Genomic DNA, 20,370 nt, shown 5'->3' on the forward strand with positions numbered 1-20,370 from the left:
GAGGGGGAGGAAGAGGAAGGTGGGGGGGGAGAGGAGGAAGAGCAGCAGCAGGACATGGGGTACAAGGGAGCCTGTGAGCATAAAGCACTGTGGAACATCATAATCAAACCACTAAAAATTAGTGATACAGAGAAAATGTTCAAAGCATTCAGAATCTTCTGCTCCCAACAAAGACAAACAGTAACAACAGTTTTCAAGACATTAGGCAAGAAAGGACAGTGGCTATCAGCTATGGGAAAGAAATCATAGATAAGTCCTACGATTGCCTCAGCTACCTGCCTGGACAGCTTCCAGGCCACAAGATGGAGTAATTCAGGCAGAACCTAGAAGAATCCCTACGTTGAGGAGACAAAACTGAAAGTACAGATAAGAATTCATAGGACACAGCACCATGGAGGAAAGAGGTACACAGAGAGATAACTCTGGAGACTTTCAGGTAGGTAGTCAGACGAAATTCAGGTATGTACTAATCAATACAAGTGTGTGGAAGAACTATCAGATGGGAAAAGGAGTACCCAAAAGGATTAGAAAAAACAGTGCCTGGTGCCAAGAATAGTGCCTTATTTCCACCACTCGGACTGGAAAACTTCATGATTTACAGGGCAATTGGAAGGCAATTAATTACGGATCTCAAGCTGAGCTAAGGCACTGACTGTTTTTGTTCCAGAATAAAATTCCAAGGATATCTGTACAGCATGGAAGATGGAATAATGTCTCCCTTCAAGGCAGAGGACAGATCTATATGCCATCCAGTTTAATACAGTCCCCACTCTGAAGCAAAAAAGTTAGACAGGTTTGCTTGCAACCCACTTAAAAGACTGGAGTTCCTTAAGGTTAGGATTCCTTCACTGTGAACCAAAGTACTGCTGCATGCACAGCAAACCCACTGCATGTACCACATCAACTAGGCTGCTTGGCATTGTCCCCATGGGATGTCGTGCACAAACAAGAGAGCATAAAGCATATGCTTCCCACTGTGCCAGGAGCAATAAAATCCTTTGTCTCTGGGGCCGGCCCGGTGGCGCACTGGATAGTGCGCCGCTTGGGAAGCGCGGCAGCGCTCCTGTCCGAGGGTTCGGATCCCACATACAGACCGGCTCCCGCTCACTGGCTGAGCGAGGCGCGGGGGCAACACCGAGGGTTGCAATCCCGTTGCCGGTCCCCGGTCCAGTACGGGGGCAACACTGAGGGTTGCGATCCGTTGCCGGACACGGAAAAAGACAAAAGACAAAAAAAAAAAAATCCTTTGTCCCTGACCTAGGAGTCTCATATCTTCCACCAACATCCAGGAAACTGTGGCAGGCTAACTTGTTAGCTTCCAAATAGGGTAAAATCTCGGACTTCACAGTTCTTGAAAGGTGCAATGAGTAATCAGACAGATCTTGCATCAGTACAGGGGAATAATTAGCCCTAAAGACTATTCTAACACTACTTAAAAAAATCTACCCAGCAATTGATAGACCAATGCAAAAATCTATAAAGATAAAAGTTTTAAACAACACTATCACCCAACTTCATCTAACATTCATAGAACACTGCATCCAACAACTGTAGGATACTTATTCTTTTCAGTAGCACACTGTACAGTCACAAAGATAACGCATGTGCTGTGGCATAAAACAAGGCGCAATATTTTAAAAGGACTCAGATCATTAGAGTATACTCTTATACCCCAGTGGATTTAAATTAAAAAACAAGAACAAGAAGATATCAAGGTAAACCCCAAATATCTGGAAATGAAATAGTACACTTCTAAATAATTCAAATAGGTCAAAGATAAAATCACAAGAGAAACTAGAAAATATTTTTCATTGAATGAAAGTGAAAATACAAAATATCAAAATATGTGAAATGCAACTAAAGCAGTGATCAAAGGGAAACTTACAACTTTTAATGCTTATATTATAAAAGAAAAAAACTTTTCAATTCACTGACATAAGGATCCACTTTAAGAAATGTGAAAAAGAGCAAAGTAAATCAAAAGGAAGAAAATAATAAAGATTAGAAATCAACAAAATAGGAAACATGAATAGTAAAGAAAATTAGCTAAGTTAAGGTGGTTCTTTGGATATTTGCAAATCATATATCTGATAAGGGACTGATATCCAGAATATATAAGGAACTTGTAAAACTCAACAACAAAAAAACAAACAATGCAATTTTAAAATAAGCAAAGGACATGAATAAAACGTTTCTCCAAAGAAGATATACGAATGGCCAGCATACACATAAAAAGATGCTCAATATCACTAATCACTAGGGAAATGTAAATCAAAACCACGATGAGAAACCACTCCACATCCATTATGATGGGGAGGGAAGGAGGGAAGGAGGGAAGGAGGGAAGGAGGGAAGGAGGGAAGGGAGGAAGGGAGGAAAGAAGTGTTGGCAAAAATGTGGAGAAATTAAGAACCTTTGTGCATTGCTGGTAGGAATGTAAAATGGTACAACCACTGTGGAAGACAGTATGATGGTGCCTCCAAAAATTAAACACAGAATTACCATAAAATCCAGCAATTCCACTTCTAGGTATATACCCAGAAAAAATTAAATATTTGTACAAATATCGACATTTGTACACCCGTGTTCACAGAGCATTAATCACAACAGCCAAAAAGTGAAACAACCCAAATATCCATGAACAAACGGATGAATAAATAAAATGTGGATTTACATACAACAGAATATTTTTCAGCCTTAAAAAGGAAGGAAGAGCTGGCTGATTAGCTCACTTGGGAGAGTGTGGTGCTAATAATGTCAAGGGTTCAAATCCCCATACCAGCCAGCAGCCAATTTAAAAAAAGGGAAAGAAATTCTGACACATGCTACAACACCATGAACCTTGAAGACATCATGCTAAGTGAAATATAAGGGTATTTCGAAAAGTTCATGGAAAAATGAAATTGAATATGACTCTTTCCATGAACTTTTTGAAGAGTCCTGGTAAAACACGCAAAAGGCCAAGCATTATATGACGTCATTTATATGAGGTACGTAGAATAGGCAAATTCATAGGACAGAAAGTAGAATAGTGGCTACCAATTCCTTCCTCAACAAGCCTTATTCCATCCTGATTCTCAACTTTAGCAAGTGCTATTATTCTCAAAGCCCAGAACACTCTTCATCATTCTCTTCATATGATTAATGCCTACTGAAAGGACTCAGCTTAAACAAAATCACTGCCCCCATAAAGCTTTCCTTAACACCCCATCCTCAAGTCTGGATTGGACATCTACCCTATCTATGTGCCACCATTGTATCCTAGAATTCTATGACAGTGTTTTTTACACTATAGAGTAGTTTAGTTTAATTGCCTGTGTTCCTCAAGAAGATCATAAGATCATAAGGACTATATCTCAACTTCTAATGAAATCCTAGGGCTAACACAGTGTCTGGTATACTGTTGACAATTAATGAATATTTGTAATTAAATTGGATTAATTTAATTAATGAGTTAGTGAATAGATAAATGGATAAATGAAAAAATGAACTACATGAGAAGGAAGGGAGAAATACAGATTCAGTGAAGAAAATAATAAGGCAAGTTCTACTCCAGGCTTTTTCTTAATATGCTTCTTAAAGTCATCTATATATCTTAGCTATTAATTGTCCTCATACCAATCCTTTTAGAAGTTAATTCTTGAAGACCACATTACAACAATTTCTATGAAATTAACTGAAAATAAAATGGCTACAAATTATTTTCATTCAAATGTACTACTGAAGCTAAAAGAGCTCTAAATTTGATTTAGCAACTGTTCTGTCCTATTACCTCTTAAAAGTTTGATTCCATTCTAAAGCATGCAAATATTTCATAATTTATATTTATCATTAACATTCACATTTAGAAATCTGAATATAATTCAAGAAATACTATTCTCTAATTTTATTTAACAACTTAATCTTTCTTATAGATATCATACCCTGGATGTCACCTCTCCCCCAGGGTGATGGAGACGCAAAGGATTACTCAAAGCCCATTTCTTCTGAGCAGTGAGAAACCCCAAAGGGGTTAATCTCCTGGAACCCTCAAGAGAGAGGCGTTCCTCCTCAGGAAATTAACCTCAAACTGGGGTTCTTTCTCAGTATTTATTTTCCAGGCCAGAAAATTACAGAAAAGGAACATAGGTGGAGTTGTGGCTAATGGCTAAGTATAGTTTAACAATAGAGGCTGGTAACATCAGTGAAATAACAAAGTGACATTCCATAATGCAATTTGCAAAAGGTTAAGTCGATCCCCCAACAAAAGCTTGTTCTTAGCAAATACTGTCTTTCCTTACAGCAATTTCCTCAGTATGTTTACATAACAATCAAGTAACTTTAGGTTAACTCTGCATCAAGGACACCTGTCCTTGAGCCCGGAATTTTGCTGTGTTAGAATTCTTTATCTACAACAGAGACTTTAGCCCAGGGAAAGTTTCCTGTCTTTTGCAAGCTTAACATTTCTAATGTAATTTTAAAAAGTTAGGTTATACCTGAAACTACAGGGCTTTGGAGGCTAGGCCCTGTGAATTAATGTTTGTGCTCTCTACACCTGGATATCTGCATATTTCTGTAGTTTAATCTTGCAAGTGGCATGTCCAGGCAACAGGTATATTTAACACAAGTAAACTTACACTATAATTAGTTTAGAGATTGTAAAAGTTATAAAAGCCTATTGTCTATAAATAAAATAAATCGATATTAAATTCTAACCCTAACCAAAACAACTGCTTGATTTTGAAGAACATCCTTATTTATGTTGTCCATTTATTTTATACTACTTCACACTGACTTTCCAACGAGATCAATAAACATCTTACACCTACCTTTGTATGGTATTCCATAGCATCCAATTCACCTTGATTGAAAACAATACATCTTTTATGCTTCTAAAGTGTAGATAAATTACAGGGAAAAAGTTATGTTGCCATCTATCACAGTATTGATATTTTGAAATATATCATTTTTGTAATCACATTTTCCATATTGTATACTCAGTCTTTAAGAGGTAATAATTGTCTACTGAGGTCAAAATCAATGTAAAGGGTATAGGCTAAGTAGGTAAGCTTTCCCAAAGTAAAAGATAAATAAAAATTACAAACTTAATTGGTAATTATAGGTTGCTTCAGCCTCATCTGCTATTAGTAAGAGCAAATACCATATGATAAAATATAGCATCAGTACCTATGAAATATAAGGAAACTGCATGAACAGTTACCAGTGCCATCTATCAGTTGTTATAAGTGGTATAATTATTCTCAACTCTCTTCATTTCTGAGGAAATGAACTATCCATGTGTTATCATCAAAAGAAATTCCAATGTACTTTTAATAGTGTTTTATGATTGATCTCAGGGTTAGACACAAATCAGATGTATTAACACTATTCTATATCTAACAATTCCATAGAAAAGAACATATAAAACTGTGCAATAGAGAGCAAGGACTTGTACTTTTTACTGCTGAAACCCTACAGCTTTGACTTAAGATTTGGCAAATTGTATAATTTGCTTTAGCATATCAGAAATAAGGTAAGTTTTGTCAAGAAAACATTCATTACATATGTTTACCCATATTTTTCCATATCAAAATAAGAAATTTACCCAACATAAAAGATTATACATTGAAGTTAAAATCCATACTCTGTAAACTACAGTCTTTTACAAATACTTATTTGCTTGAATTAGTAACAGTAATAATATATTACCTACATACTATTTTACTGAGATCTCAAATAACACTATAAATTTTCTGTGCCTGACACATAGCAGATGATCAACAAATATTTGTTCAAAGAAAAGAAAAAAGATATGTATAAGAAAATACAAGGGGGAAAGAGGAACGGATAAAGGGTCATGAAAATTGACTACAATGTATATTGAGAAGTTAAATAAATAAATAAATAAATAAAATAATATAAAGAAATACAAGAACATTATAAGTTCTACTTCAGGTACCTATAAAAATGTAATAAATTATCTCTATTACTTTCCTTATTCTAATTCTCAACGTGCTTTCTTATTTAATATCTTTTTTCCTTATCAATTATAAGATCTATGAGGGCAGAAATTAAGCTTATCTTGTTTCATCACTATGTACAATAGCACATAAAAAGATCTCAAACATTTGCTGGATGAGTAATGAATCCTATCCTTAACAAAGAAAATGTTCATATAATCTACCTAAAATAAACTTTGTAAAATCACCTCTGAACTCTTCAAAGATACAAAATGTATTAAAACGTAATTAATTTGATCTTGTATGGTATTCTTGAAACTTTACTAAAAGATTGCACTAATGTGTATATACAAATACAAGGGTACTGCAAAAAGTTCATGGATTCATATTGTCCTTTAATTCTATTTTTCCACAAACTTTTTGAAGTACCCTCATGTATATACTTTACAAACATGTAATTTTCCACAGTAACTTTCTACTTTTATCACTAAAACTTTTCAAAAATATCACCCTTCCTCCAAACTTTTATTACATAAGCTTATCTCCAAGGATATGTGTCTAAAAATCTCCCAAAATCTATTTACTAGTTAGAAATTGTGCAGAGAGACAAGCATGTCTTTTAGCAAAATAGGTGCAAAAACATTTGATTACTACAAATATCTAAGCAGAAAGGACTTTTTTGTTCTTTGGGTTTATTTTGTTTGCTTAATTTACAGAGCATTCACTCCTGAGCCAACTTTGCTTATTTTTGATATACTCAATTTGCTCTTCTAAGAATGGTACAATATTAGGAAAGAGTTAAAAATTACTCTGAGTATGCGAAAGCCTTCTTATGCATTATTGATTCTTCTTTATACTTACTAAATCACAAGATTTTTAAGATATTAAAATGATTTTTTATGTTTTCTGCAGAAAAATTAATATTTCTTAAAACTTTCTACCTTCCCAAAAATAGAAATGGAGATTTCTTTTTTAACACCATTCATTAGATCTTCCTTTTCATTACTTTGTCGGCATTCTTTGTGAACCGCTGGAGTTATATAAGGCTTGGTGACATCAAATAGTTCAGATCGAAAAACGTATTTTTGTGTGAACACTTCATGATTTCCTCCATCATCATTCTCTGACTTAGTGGTAGAGTCAGAAGCAATAATTGTACCAGAGGCTCCAAAAGAAGACACAGAATCCATTTGAAGAGAATCAAAGGGGACAGAAGAAGTGGGCTCATTTTTATTGCAGCTAGGCTCACGATGCTGGTGAAGTTGATAGTTTATCTTGTTAATGAAAGAAAGATGATCCAGTAACCACCCGGGTGACATATGATGTACCACAGACATTCTCTTCCTTAAAAAAAAAAAAAAAAAAATCCTGTAGGAATTAGCAACTAGAGGTAAAACCCAACTTTCCAAATCAGGTTTTTAAATGTCTTGTATTTCGATAAACATATACTTCACACACACAGGTAGATTTGATATTCAAGTATATAAACTTGACATGAACACACAAGAAAATTTAACATTCATGACATGATAATATATAGAGAAGTTCTAAGGAAAATAACAACATTTTCATATAAACTTTTAATTTCAGAGTTGATAATTCAAAATTTTTAGCCAAGTTGACCAAAAAGGGTTAAAGCTCTTATTTTTGGAATCCCAATTTGATCCTCCTCCTCCTCCTCCTCCTCCTCCTCCTCCTCTCTTTCCAGGCCCACCACAGCTTCTTGCTTTGGTCCTTGGATCTAGCCACTAGGTTCACATACTCTGAGTAAGAAAGTCATTGACTCCTTTAAAGTTTAAAGTGTCCTGTCGAAGCAAAGAATACACACTATGTGAATTCAACCTTTTTAATGAGATAAACTTATCTAGAGAGAAGGTCATAGAATTTGAGGATGAGCTATTAGCAAGCCAGACCTTGATTTTTCTAACATTTGCCATAGTAAGTCAGCCCATTCTCCACTATCATTGCCTTACTTAACTACTGCTACCAATGGCCGAATAAGGTGAAAAGAAAAGATTGGTCTAGCCAGAGCAAATGCAATTTTAACAGCACATCAGAAGCACCCTAGCAAAACTACAAGCATAAGAATCCAGATCTCTAACTGGTTCTGAGCAGCACTCATAAGATAAATAGGTTTTTCAGAACTTCTTTTATCTTTTTTCAGAAGATGGTTTACAGTTCTGGATATTGCTTTCTAAATCGAGTGGAGAACTTAGGGGACACAATAAGACATAAATAAATGCTTAATAGAATAGTTAATAATAATAGCATTTAGATTCAAACTTCTAACTCCATGTATGATTTTTTTTTTCTTTTTGTCCACTATTCCTGCCTCACTATAACCCTTGTAATTTCCCAATGGGGATGACCAGTTAGCTCAGTTGGTTAGAGTGCAGCCTCATAACCCCAAGGTCACGGGTTCAGATCCCCAAAAGGGCCAGCCTCCAGAAAAAAAAAGAGCAGTAAGAGTAACTTTTGTTGAAACATTTGGCCTTTAGTCCTTGGTTACATAAAACTAAGCTGAGTTGGCAACAGCTCCAGAGCAATAAAGGTTAAGTAATAAAGGTCTTTTGTTATTTATAACAAGACCCTTTCAACCATGTCTGAGCTTGTATTTATGAGGTGATTTTTGGAAAGTTCCTAGGTAACCACGGGATGGGAGGCTGGAATGCCAGAGGAACCAACCATGTGCTCAGAGAGTTGGAATTCCGCCCCACCCCCACCCCCCACCTAAGGAGAGGAGAGAGGGGCTGAAAGTTGAGTTGATTACCAATGGCCAATGATTTAATCAATCATGCCTACTTAATAAAGCTGTGAGATGTCCAGGTAGATAGCGTCAGAATTAAATTCAATTAGAGATCACTCAGCTGGTGTTTGCAGCTGCAGAATCTGGAAAACTGATCAACTGGTTGCTGGTGGAGAGAAATCCCACAGTTCTTGGTGACCACAAGTCACAGAAGTCTTCTGTGATGATTATAAGTATGAGAGCAGAGGAAAAGTGGTTTGTTTCTTCTATAGACCATGTATTAGCAGTGTGACCAGAGGCAAACAGATCTCAACGAGCCTTAAAGTCATCATTTTTTATGACACCTCGGAAGGCAGTTTAGAAAATTAAGCTACATGAAATGCTGTGCACAGTGTCTGACACATAGCAGTTACTCAAGCAAATGCTAACTGCTGTTGTTAGTGGTGATCCTTGCCCCCCTCCCCGCTTCATGGTCACTGTAATGGCTAGTCAGAGGTAGAAATTTAGATGGGAAAACAAACTCATACGAGAAAGACGACTTGCCCAAAAATTACAACTTTAGTTGGTGGCACAATTGCTACAAGATCCAGGGACTTTCGATCTGAGCTCCCGTCCCACCACCACCTTTCTCCCGGTATTCGGCAGTGCCTGTCTCTGAGTTCGAATTCGAATTCGAATTCCAAAATATTTTAGGAAAATAATTATATAATATTATGTAATTTTAAAAATTTTAGCAAAGTCTAGTGTGCTTAGTGCACCTGCTTCTTCGATTCACATTCACCGCCTCGCCACCCCCAACCTTGCTCCTCGCAGGCCACCCACACTAGAACAGCGTGAGACCCCGGCGAGCACTAAAATCCGGAACCGTATCACGACGGCGGCCACACCCGCGTGATCCTTGGAGACCACTACACCCACACTCAGCAGCCGCGACCTCCTACCTCACCGCTTCCCTGGTCAGTACCCTGCACGCCGCCTTCCCAGACGCTTATCAGGAAAACAGCACCCATCTAAGTGGTGGTCATAAAAGACACCCCTTTCGGGGCAAAGGAAAAAAGTTCTCCTTTTCTAAGAGCCAACGGGCGCCGCCATGTTGCTGTACGGAAAAGCGTTTCCAAAGCGACTTGGAGCTCTTAGGCTGTGGCTCGGTGACGAAGAGCCCTCGGGTCTTTCAGAGCTTATTTTAAGGGTCAGGCCGGACTTCGTAGTGGACGCTCGCACTGGACCACAGACACCCCTGAGCCCGCAAGGAGGCGGGGCGAGACCAGCACGCATAGTTCCGGCGACGAGCGGCGTATGAGGACTGCGCACGCGTGCGCACGTCGTGCGTGGTGACGTCAGAGCCGGCGGAGATTTTTCAAATTCAAACGCTCTAGAGAGCGAAAGAAAAGAGTTGGTGTTTTGGCAGCTGCTGTCCTGTCTAGCGGACAAGTGCAAGGTTTACAGAAATTCGGACCCTGGGCCTTTCAGTAAGCTGGAAGAAAGGTAAGTAATTTGGGTTGACTATGTCACTGCAGAACTGTTCTGGAGGGAGAAAGTGTTGGCGCCCACAACTTAACTGTGGAGGCCCTGAGGGACTACGTTTGAGTGATGGCTGTTGTGGGAGGCCTTGGGGCCAAATCTATGCGAGGCGCCAGTTTCACGGAGTCCAGCAAATTTCTAGTGGCAACGATTTCCCCCAAGGGAGAAGGGGAGGGCCTAGGGGTCGCTGGTGGAGAGAAGCGACTGAAGAGAAGAAAGGGGAAAGAAGGCGGGAAGGGGAAGGACGAAAGAGGAACTGTTTGTGTTGAATTTGGGTACTAGGGTAGCATCTTAGTGGCTTTGTAAAAAGTACAGTGGAAGTCTTAATCCTCAATCGTGAGAGTACATCATAAATGGAGATTGGGAGTGGACATAGAGGTGGGGGTGGAAAAGTTGAATAGAACAAGGGTACATGGAAGGAGAAAAGATGGGGGCCAAAACCAAAAAGGAAAGAATGCAATCAGTGTAAAACACTAAGGAGTGCTCAGAAAGGTTATTCGTTTAGGATAACCATAACACAAAATTACAGCCAAATGGGAAAAATAATTTCTAGTGGTGTACAGTAGCGTTAGGCATCTATAAATAACAGTATTTTATTGTATGTTCTCCAATGGCTAGAAGAGAGATCAAATTTTTTCATCACAAAGAAATGATAGTTTTGCGATGATGGATATGCTAAATACCCTGATTTGATCATCACACGTGGTGTACAGTAGCGTTAGGCATCTATAAATAACAGTATTTTATTGTATGTTCTCCAATGGCTAGAAGAGAGATCAAATTTTTTCACCACAAAGAAATGATAGTTTTGCGATGATGGATATGCTAAATACCCTGATTTGATCATCACACATTCTATACGTGTATTGGAATATAACTGTACCCCATAAATATGTACAATCAATACATATCAATTAAAAAATAAATAAATTCCTTTTTTAAAAAAAAGGATAACCATAGAAAAGATAACCACTTTCCTGGAAGCCAGGGCACTTCCTTAGAGAGCTGGGTGGATAGTATCTAATGCTGCAAAGATGAGACAGCATCAAAAGATTTGTTAATCATGAGTATCCTAGGAGACAACTTTTAGTAGATGTGAAGGCAATGAGATGTTAATGTGGTTTGAAAAGGGAGGCAACCTATAGACTATTTTGTGGACCAGATGATTTGTCCTTGTTGAAGGGGAGATTGAAGCCAGGAGGGCAGTAATTGAATATAAACTGGGAAACAATGGATTAAGGATAGAGCAGGTGAGAGAGGTATTAGGAAAAGAAAAGAGAATAGCTCCATTCTCTGAGACCAAAGAAAAGGACACATTTTGAAGTGAATAAAAGAATTTAAGGTGGTTCTTTCACTTCCTGTGGAAATAGGCATAGCCAACAGCAGTGATGTGGTCTGGGTTAGTATTCAGGGCTTTTGTTACCACAAATGCCTTTGTGAAGGCAGGAATCATGCCTTATTCATCTTTATATCTCCTGCATTGCCTAGCACACTCCTTTGTACATGGTTGGCATTTAGTAAATATGTATGTTATGTTGAATATTTAAAAATGAAGTTAAGTAGACGTTCCCTGCAAATGAGGACTTCAGTGTATTTGAACAAATAAAGAGCATAGGGGAAAGGTTATCTCAAAGAAGCAGTGAAACTTGGCTGCCTTTCTATTTGAGGATAAAGATAATAGTTGTTGCTTAATGTATCATCTATGTCTGGAAAGTTTTTTTAATACTGAATTCATGAATATAGGTCATAAGCATGAAGCACAGTTCAGTTTCCACTGGTGGTGCTGGCCGCCTCTCCATGCAGGAGTTAAGATCCCAGGACCTAAATAAACAAGGCCTTTATACCCCTCAAACGTAAGTACCTCCACCTATGGTTCTCACCTGCATGCTTTATCTAAGGGTAGAAAATCATTAGGTGGTTATTAAAAACAAGAGTAGTAAAGTAGACAGTGATGGGGTTAAAACAAAGGATAAATCTACTAAAGATTGGATGGACCAGAAGGACCCCCACTTGTCCCCTAACACTATAGGTGTCATAACTTATACTGTGTTTAAGCCCATCCCATTTATAACAGCTATGGTTGCTGCTAAAAATTTTCGTGATTTTGAATTATTTGTATAGGTAATGGAGGAAAGGTATTGGTTCCAACCTATTTCCAAAAGTTTTTTGAACTAATATTTTTTTATATTTATTTTAAAGAGTTGTTTTTCTGTTTTTGTTTTTGTTTTTAAAGCAAAGAGAAACCAGCCTTTGGAAAGTTGAGTATAAACAAACCCACATCTGAAAGAAAAGTCTCTGTGTTTGGTAAAAGGTAATATTTTATATTAGTTCTAATGAAGGGATTCTTATAGCCATGCATTGATGCCCTCAGAGAACCAAAAAATTAGATAACGTGGTCCCTTTAGAGAGAAAAGTTATCCAGTTTTCCTGTTATGAATGATTAAAATTTGCGGTTATGTCTGCCTTAGATTGCACTAAGAGAGAGATTAACACATTCAGACCAGTATTTCATTGTTACAAGTGAATAGTCGATTGTAAAATCTATTCCTATCTTTCAGACACTATGGAAGTTATAGCATTTTTAAAAAAGGAGGGACCATCAATTTAGTCTTGACTTTTTTGTGCTCTTAATGATTAGTGAGGATTCAAAAGAGCTTTTGTTTTGTGGGCTATATCTGTCGATATTAACCATATTAGAAATTAAAACTGAGAAAATCGTAAAGTATGTATTAATTCAATGTAAAATAACAATACATCCATTACATGTTAATAAATAACATGTTGATTTAAAAAAAAAATTTTCAAAAACAAAACAATTTCAATGAGAAGAGTGACATGGTTTTACATTTTTGCAAATTTCTTTAATGTCTGGCTTGATAGAAGACAGCCAGATTTTTATATCTGCTTCTGCATTCAATCTGTTACAATATCATACGTCATGTTGCCAGCCTCTGGAAGCTGCCAGTGTACACTCATGAGAGAATGAGAATGAAAAGAGCAAATAACATGTTAGTTTTATTATGAAAATAGTTTTGATTCCTCAGTGGTACCTAGATAACGTTTTAAGAACAACTATCCTAGAGTAGACTAGCAGTTGTCTAGGCTCTGGGTGAGGGAAAGATTGACTGTTAAGAGTGTAAGGGGACTTTGGGGATAATGGAAATGTTCATATCTTAATTGATAGAGTTTAAAAAAGTATATACATTGTCAAATCTCATCAAACTGTATGCTTTAAATAGGCGCTTTTTATTCTAAGCAAACTATGTCTCAATAAAGTTGGTTTAAAAAAAAAAGCTCGACCACAAAAGTAAGAAAATAAACTGTTGTCTCACCAAACAAAAATATAACTTTCTTTTAAGACAATTGTTTTAAAAATATTTAGAGATAAAATATTTGTTACCTGCTAAAAAGCCTCTGTCATGACACCAAGTTAAACTTCTATTTCTGATATTTATTCCAGTTTATGTAAAATCTTAAGACATTTTTTGTAATGTAACTCTCATCTCAGAGCTAAATTTTAGAGATGATGATAATTATAAAAATCTAACATTTGTTGAGCATTCCTTTAGGCCAGGCATTGTTTTAAATGCTTTATCTATATTAACTCTTTTAGTCATTCCTTAGAACTGCCCCATGAGGGACAGTTCTGTTATTGTCTCCATATTATATGTAAGGAAATTAAAGCACAGGGAGATTAAGTAATTTACCCAAGGTCACACAAATAGTAACAGGCAGAATTTGAAACCACATATTCTCGCTCTCGACCTTATGCTCTTTAACTATAAACTGACTGAATGATTAAGTATTTTGATTGATTGGGACATTCTCTTAAAATTTAAAAACATATCTATTAGTGCAGTTTCGTGTAGAATAAGAGTTAAATCTATACACCTATTCCTCTTATGGTAAAATATATATATATATATATATTTTTTTTTTTTTTTTTTTTAAGGTTCAGCAGTAGCAGTATGTGGTCCTTGAATTAGCAAATTCTCAGAGGAAAAAAAATGGCTAATTTACTAGCTAATTAATCTGGGCAGTGGAGAGAGAGAGCCCAAGCTAAAGAACTCTTTAGAGCCTGAGTAGGAAAGAAATTGCCAGCAGCTTACAGGGAGCAATGAAGTTTTGATGAATAGAGTTCAGATATTTCAGCAATGTTCACTGTTACTCAACTTTGTAGCATCTCTTGAAAAGGAAAATTACTGTTCTGAGGATATTTAATAAGCTACAATGGTTAGCTAAATTAGGCCACAATGGTAGGCAAAAAGAACCATTAAAAAGATTATTTAAACAAATAAGATTTTGTTTGGGGGAGACAGTCTTGTAAAGAAGCATATATACTACAGCCATTAATGACTAAAAGGTAGCAACATATATTTTTATGGTCAATCACAATCAGTTATATAATACAGGTATCACCTGACAGAGAAATGTTCTTGAGAAAAAGCCTACACAACCTGTTTTATCATATCTCAAAGGCAGTTTTCCCACAAGAAATAATGGCAAATGAAGGTGTTGAGAGTAAGGGAGCAATCGTAGATAAACAGTAGCTAAGGACTTAGGTGATTGAATAGACTTGAAGAATAGGTATAGGTAATCTAGTGGATAAAAAATACACATTCTTAGTATATGTGTTGACAATGCAAAGCACCAGAAGTGTATTTTTATTCTCTCCTTATTTTATATCTGAATTATCTGTAAACTGCTATAACCTCATTATTTCCTTTTTTCTCTGCTTTAAATGAGAGAATTCTGTTTAAACAAGAATTAAAGAATTAAACTTTAATGTTTGCTGATGTTAAAATATAAAATCGCCTTGAAATAATTTAGATTTAACCACGGAAGGAAATAGTTTTGACTAACTTTAAAAATATGTTTCCAGAACTAGTGGACATGGATCCCGGAATAGTCAATTTGGTATATTTTCCAGTTCTGAAAAAATCAAGGACCCAAGACCACTTAATGACAAAGCATTCATTCAACAGTGTATTCGACAACTCTGTGAGGTATTTTATAATTTTAAATAGTCTAAATTGTAAGTGTTCTCTTAGGTATTTTCTCGTACTTTTTCTATTACAAAATGTTTGCCATTTTATAAAAATTGTTGTAGTTTCTTACAGAAAATGATTATGCACATAGTGTATCCATGAAATCTCTACAAGCGCCGTCTGTCAAGGACTTCCTGAAGATCTTTACTTTTCTTCATGGTTTCCTGTGCCCTTCGTATGAACTTCCTGACACAAAGTTTGAAGAAGAGGTTCCAAGAATCTTTAAAGACCTTGGGTATGTATGTTCTGTTTCTTATTATTCTAAAGAAATTATTGGAACACAGAGAAGAATCAAACTCAAATTTGTAAAGAGTTTGAGTTAGAGAAATAACATGTTTTAAGATGATCGCTGTGGGCAATATATGTAGGGTAAAAAAAAAATGACCATTTTTAGGTTATTACAGAAATACAAATGAAAGAGCATAACAACCTGAACTGCTGAAGTGACAGGGAATAGAAAGGACAAGCTGAATACCACAGATTTTATAGAAACAAAACCAACAAAAAAAAACAGGATTGGGTCTGGTAAAAATGGGGTGAGAAGCAGCAAAAAAGGACTGTAAAGAATAAACACAGGGGGAGGAATGGATTTGGGAATGAGCAATACATACAGATGGCTTATTTTGGGGGGTACGTTGAATTTGAGGGACCAAAAGATCTTTTAAGAGAGATGTCCAGCATATTGGTTGTAAATGAAGTTCTCAGCTTAGGCAATATATGTACAAAGTAATCTGCAGAGAATAAACCGAAAAATACAAAAAATCAGTAGAGAGTAAGATGACTGGGGACAGAATCTCAACAAATATCTTATTTCTAAACAAGTCAAGGCTGTGCGTATATATGTGAGATTTTTTAAATGTAACTTCTCTCATAATTTAGCCATTATTTTTACTTAATAACATATTAAGTTAGCTTATTTGTTCTAATTTTTCATAGGTATCCTTTTGCACTATCCAAAAGCTCCATGTATACAGTGGGGGCCCCTCATACATGGCCTCACATTGTGGCAGCCTTGGTTTGGCTAATAGACTGCATCAAGGTATTTGATTTTCATTTTAAAATGTACACATAGAAAAAGTTCTTTTCCCCTCAGGAGGATATTTCCATTTCTATCTCTACTGTTAACACATGATACCAGAGGTGAGGGGAAGAAGTACTACATTAGCAAGGAGTGTTTGTCTTCATGAGGTTTTACAGCTCAAAAAATGAATCAGTAGGAAATTGATTTTTTTATTTTCCCGCATGAAATTTATTTTTCCCCTTTTTAAATTAAAAACCATATTCCATATTCATTGCAAAAAGTTTTCAAAAATACAGAGCAATATAGCCATATTCTTTCAGCTCAGAGGCAACAACTTGAAGCATTTCCTTTGGATACAGGGTTTTTGTGAGGGTTTTGGGGGGAACTTATAAGAGCTTCTTTTATTTTATTTTTTTTAATTTATTGTTTCATAATTGACCCATGATAATTATATATATTTGTAGAGCACAATGTGATATTTGAGTACATTTATACAGTGTGCAGTGATCAGGGGTATAGTTTTTTTGTTTTTTTTTTTTGTCTTTTGTCTTTTTCCGTGTCCGGCAACGGATCGCAACCCTCAGTGTTGCCCCCGTACCGGACCGGGGGCCAGCAACGGGATTGCAACCCTCGGCGTTGCCCCCGCGCCTCGCTCAGCCAGTGAGCGGGAACCAGTCTGTATGTGGGATCCGAACCCTCAGGCGGGAGCGCCGCCGCTTGGTTGCGCACTTATCCAGTGCGCCACCGGGCCGGCCCCAGGGGCATAGTTTTAAAAGTGTGTTATTGCTATGCAAACTATGTATATCTTTTAAACTTTTTTTTTAATTTATTTTTATTGGTTATGAATATTCATGAGATACAAAGTTGATTGTCACCCCTCGTGCCCATAATGTGAGGGCCAGATTCATACTGGCTGCATACCCATTACCACAAATTGCATTTGTACTTCATGTCCCTGCCCAATTATCCCCAACCTCCCTCTCCCGCCGCCTTTCCCCCCAACTGCACTTTGTAGCTGAAGGAATGTTCTCTCCCTCTGCAAGTCCAACACACTACTGTGGTCTTTCTTTCCTTTCTTCTTTCTCTCTTAGCTCCCACATACAAGAGAGTACGTGGGGTACTTATCCCTCTGTGCTTTGCTTATTTCACTCAACAGAAGTTCCTCCAGGCTCATCCGTGTTGTTGCAAATGGAAGTATTTGATTCTTTTTTATGACAGAGTAGTATTCCATGGTGTATATATACCACANGCCAGTGAGCGGGAACCAGTCTGTATGTGGGATCCGAACCCTCGGGCGGGAGCGCCGCCGCTTGGTTGCGCACTTATCCAGTGCGCCACCGGGCCAGCCCCAGGGGTCGCACTTATCCAGTGCGCCACCGGGCCGGCCCCAGGGGCATAGTTTTAAAAGTGTGTTATTGCTATGCAAACTATGTATATCTTTTAAACTTTTTTTTTAATTTATTTTTATTGGTTATGAATATTCATGAGATACAAAGTTGATTGTCACCCCTCGTGCCCATAATGTGAGGGCCAGATTCATACTGGCTGCATACCCATTACCACAAATTGCATTTGTACTTCATGTCCCTGCCCAATTATCCCCAACCTCCCTCTCCCGCCGCCTTTCCCCCCAACTGCACTTTGTAGCTGAAGGAATGTTCTCTCCCTCTGCAAGTCCAACACACTACTGTGGTCTTTCTTTCCTTTCTTCTTTCTCTCTTAGCTCCCACATACAAGAGAGTACGTGAGGTACTTATCCCTCTGTGCTTTGCTTATTTCACTCAACAGAAGTTCCTCCAGGCTCATCCGTGTTGTTGCAAATGGAAGTATTTCATTCTTTTTTATGACAGAGTAGTATTCCATGGTGTATATATACCACAGTTTCCTTATCCAATCATCCATCGATGGACATTTAGGTTGGTTCCATGTCTTGGCTATTGTAAAGAGAGCTGCAGTGAACATGGGAGTGCAGGTGTCCCCTTCGACATGATGATTTTCATTCCTCTGGGTTTATACCCAGAAGTGGGATTGCTGGATTGTATGGAAGATCTATCTGTAGTTGTTTGAGAAACCTCCATACTGTTTTCTGTAGTGGTTGTACTAATTTACAGTCCCACCAACATTGTAGGAGTGTTCCCTTCTCTCCACATCCTCGCCAGCATTTGTTATTCACCTTCTTTTTGATGATAGCCAGTCTAACTGGGGTGAGGTGGCATCTCAAAGTAGTTTTAATTTGCATTTCCTTGATGACTAGTAATGTTGAGCATTTTTTCACAAACCTGTTGCCCATTTGTATGTCTTCCTTTGAAAAACGTCTATTAAACTCCTTTGCCCATTTTTTAATTGGGTGTTTGTTTGTTTGTTTACTGTATAATTGCTTGAGTTCCTTGTATATTATGGATATTAATCCCTTGTTGGATGTGTAGTTGGCAAAAATTTTCTCCCACTCTGTAGGTTGTTGTTTCACTCTGTTGATTGTTTCTTTTGCTGTGCAGAAGCTTTTTAGTTTGATATTGTCCCATTTGTTTATTTTTTCTTTTACTGCTTGTGCTTTTGGGCTCATGTTCATAAAGTCTGTGCCAAGACCCTATTTTTTCTTTTACTGCTTGTGCTTTTGGGCTCATGTTCATAAAGTCTGTGCCCAGACCCAATTGCTGAACTGTTTCACCTATATTTTCCCTTAGTAATGTTACAGTTTCAGGTCTTATACTTAAGTCTTTAATCCATTTTGAGTTGATTTTCGTGTATGGTGAGAGATGCATATCTAATTTCATTCTTCTACATATGGATATCCAGTTTTCCCTGCACCACTTGTTGAAGAGGCAGTCTTTTCCCCAATGTAGGTTTTTCTTGCCTTTGTCCAATATCACATGGCTGTAAGCCTGAGGGGTGATTTCTGGGTTCTCAGTTCTAATCCTCTGGTCTGAATTCTTTTAAACTTTTGGTACATTTTGACAAATTTTCATTCAGAAAATTTTACCAGTTAAAAGCTCCTCAACAATAGGCATTACTGTTTTAAAATCTTTACCAATTTGGAAGATGAAAAATAGCTTGTTTTAATACATATTATTGAAACCTTTATGTTTTTGTATGGTTTGTTACTTATATTTCTTTCAACTTGATTGTATTTGCTTTTTTTTTGCCTATTTTATATTATTTGCTTTTGCTCTTAATTTGAACCTTTATATATTGAACTCCTTATATGTTAAACTTATCATTGTTTTTAATAGTTGACAATATGACAAGCAAAAAGACAGCTAATTTTTTCCATTTGCATTTTTTTATTTTTAAAAGTGAACATTTTTTCACATTTATTGTAATAACAGCCTATTCATGTCTTTTGCCATTTTTCTTTTTACTTATTGATTTGCAAGAGAGCCATTCTGTAGGTCAGAAGTGGTCGAGTTAGAGAAATTAGCCCCTGCCTATATGGTGCAAATATTTTTTTCCCTCTTCTTCCTTTTGATTTTATGTGCTGTATTTTAGCTGTTCAGAAATGTGAATTTTTATCTAGTCTAGTGCACTCTCTTTTGTAGCTTCTGAGTTTCCTGTCCTACTTAGTGCTGGGATCATTAAAATTAATATTGTTCCCCTACATTCTCTTGGCCATCAACATGCTCTTAACTAAAAGTAGGCAGACGCTGAGTGGATGGATTTTGACACGAGCCGTGCTGCTACATTCAGCACAACCAGTTGTGAATGTAGGAATAGAAATCCAACACCATAGCCCATTAATAAAATTCAGGTTTTATTGGACTTTATGTAAAACACTTATGCATTCAATTTGCCTTGCCCCAGTGATGCTCATGGACATTGGGTAACCACTTCTCTGCTCTCACCATCAGATACCCCTATAGTTACTAGAACATTTTACCCTTTTTGGCTAAGTAGCTTATGATATTGGAATGTGGTTGGGAGGTAGCATTTCCACAGTGGTACAGGAGCTGGTAGAGTAGCTGCTGTGGCTTCAGTTGGGAAGGTTCCTCTTGAGATGCCTCCATGCCTGTTATTTAGGTTGAAATCCCTTCCTTCTTATCTTGCATTGCTTGATGTGGTAGAAATGAACACTATAGCAATGTAAGAATCCATGAGAGAC

The 20,370-nt window shown here is 37.0% G+C and overlaps 2 protein-coding genes across 2 annotated transcripts in view; one reads left to right on the forward strand and one right to left on the reverse strand.

The window, feature by feature from the left end:
* METTL4 (methyltransferase like 4) overlaps positions 1–9,899 on the reverse strand; it is a 38,024-nt gene extending 28,125 nt beyond the window's left edge. The window contains exons 1-4 of the mRNA XM_008569161.1: positions 9,626–9,899; positions 6,880–7,282; positions 4,774–4,870; positions 276–287 (exon numbers count right to left, since the gene is read on the reverse strand). Coding sequence (XP_008567383.1) covers positions 276–287; positions 4,774–4,870; positions 6,880–7,275 — 505 coding nt within the window. The 5' untranslated portion in view covers positions 7,276–7,282; positions 9,626–9,899. The remainder of the gene's footprint in view (positions 1–275; positions 288–4,773; positions 4,871–6,879; positions 7,283–9,625) is intronic.
* Positions 9,900–10,026: 127 nt separating this feature from the next.
* NDC80 (NDC80 kinetochore complex component) overlaps positions 10,027–20,370 on the forward strand; it is a 48,564-nt gene continuing 38,220 nt past the window's right edge. Inside the window, exons 1-6 of the mRNA XM_008569162.1 lie at positions 10,027–10,169; positions 11,949–12,058; positions 12,439–12,516; positions 15,088–15,211; positions 15,316–15,488; positions 16,190–16,292. Coding sequence (XP_008567384.1) covers positions 11,958–12,058; positions 12,439–12,516; positions 15,088–15,211; positions 15,316–15,488; positions 16,190–16,292 — 579 coding nt within the window. The 5' untranslated portion in view covers positions 10,027–10,169; positions 11,949–11,957. The remainder of the gene's footprint in view (positions 10,170–11,948; positions 12,059–12,438; positions 12,517–15,087; positions 15,212–15,315; positions 15,489–16,189; positions 16,293–20,370) is intronic.

Source organism: Galeopterus variegatus, unplaced genomic scaffold (assembly GCF_000696425.1).
Source record: "Galeopterus variegatus unplaced genomic scaffold, G_variegatus-3.0.2 Scaffold471, whole genome shotgun sequence".
In the NCBI taxonomy this organism is placed as follows: Eukaryota; Metazoa; Chordata; class Mammalia; order Dermoptera; family Cynocephalidae; genus Galeopterus; species Galeopterus variegatus.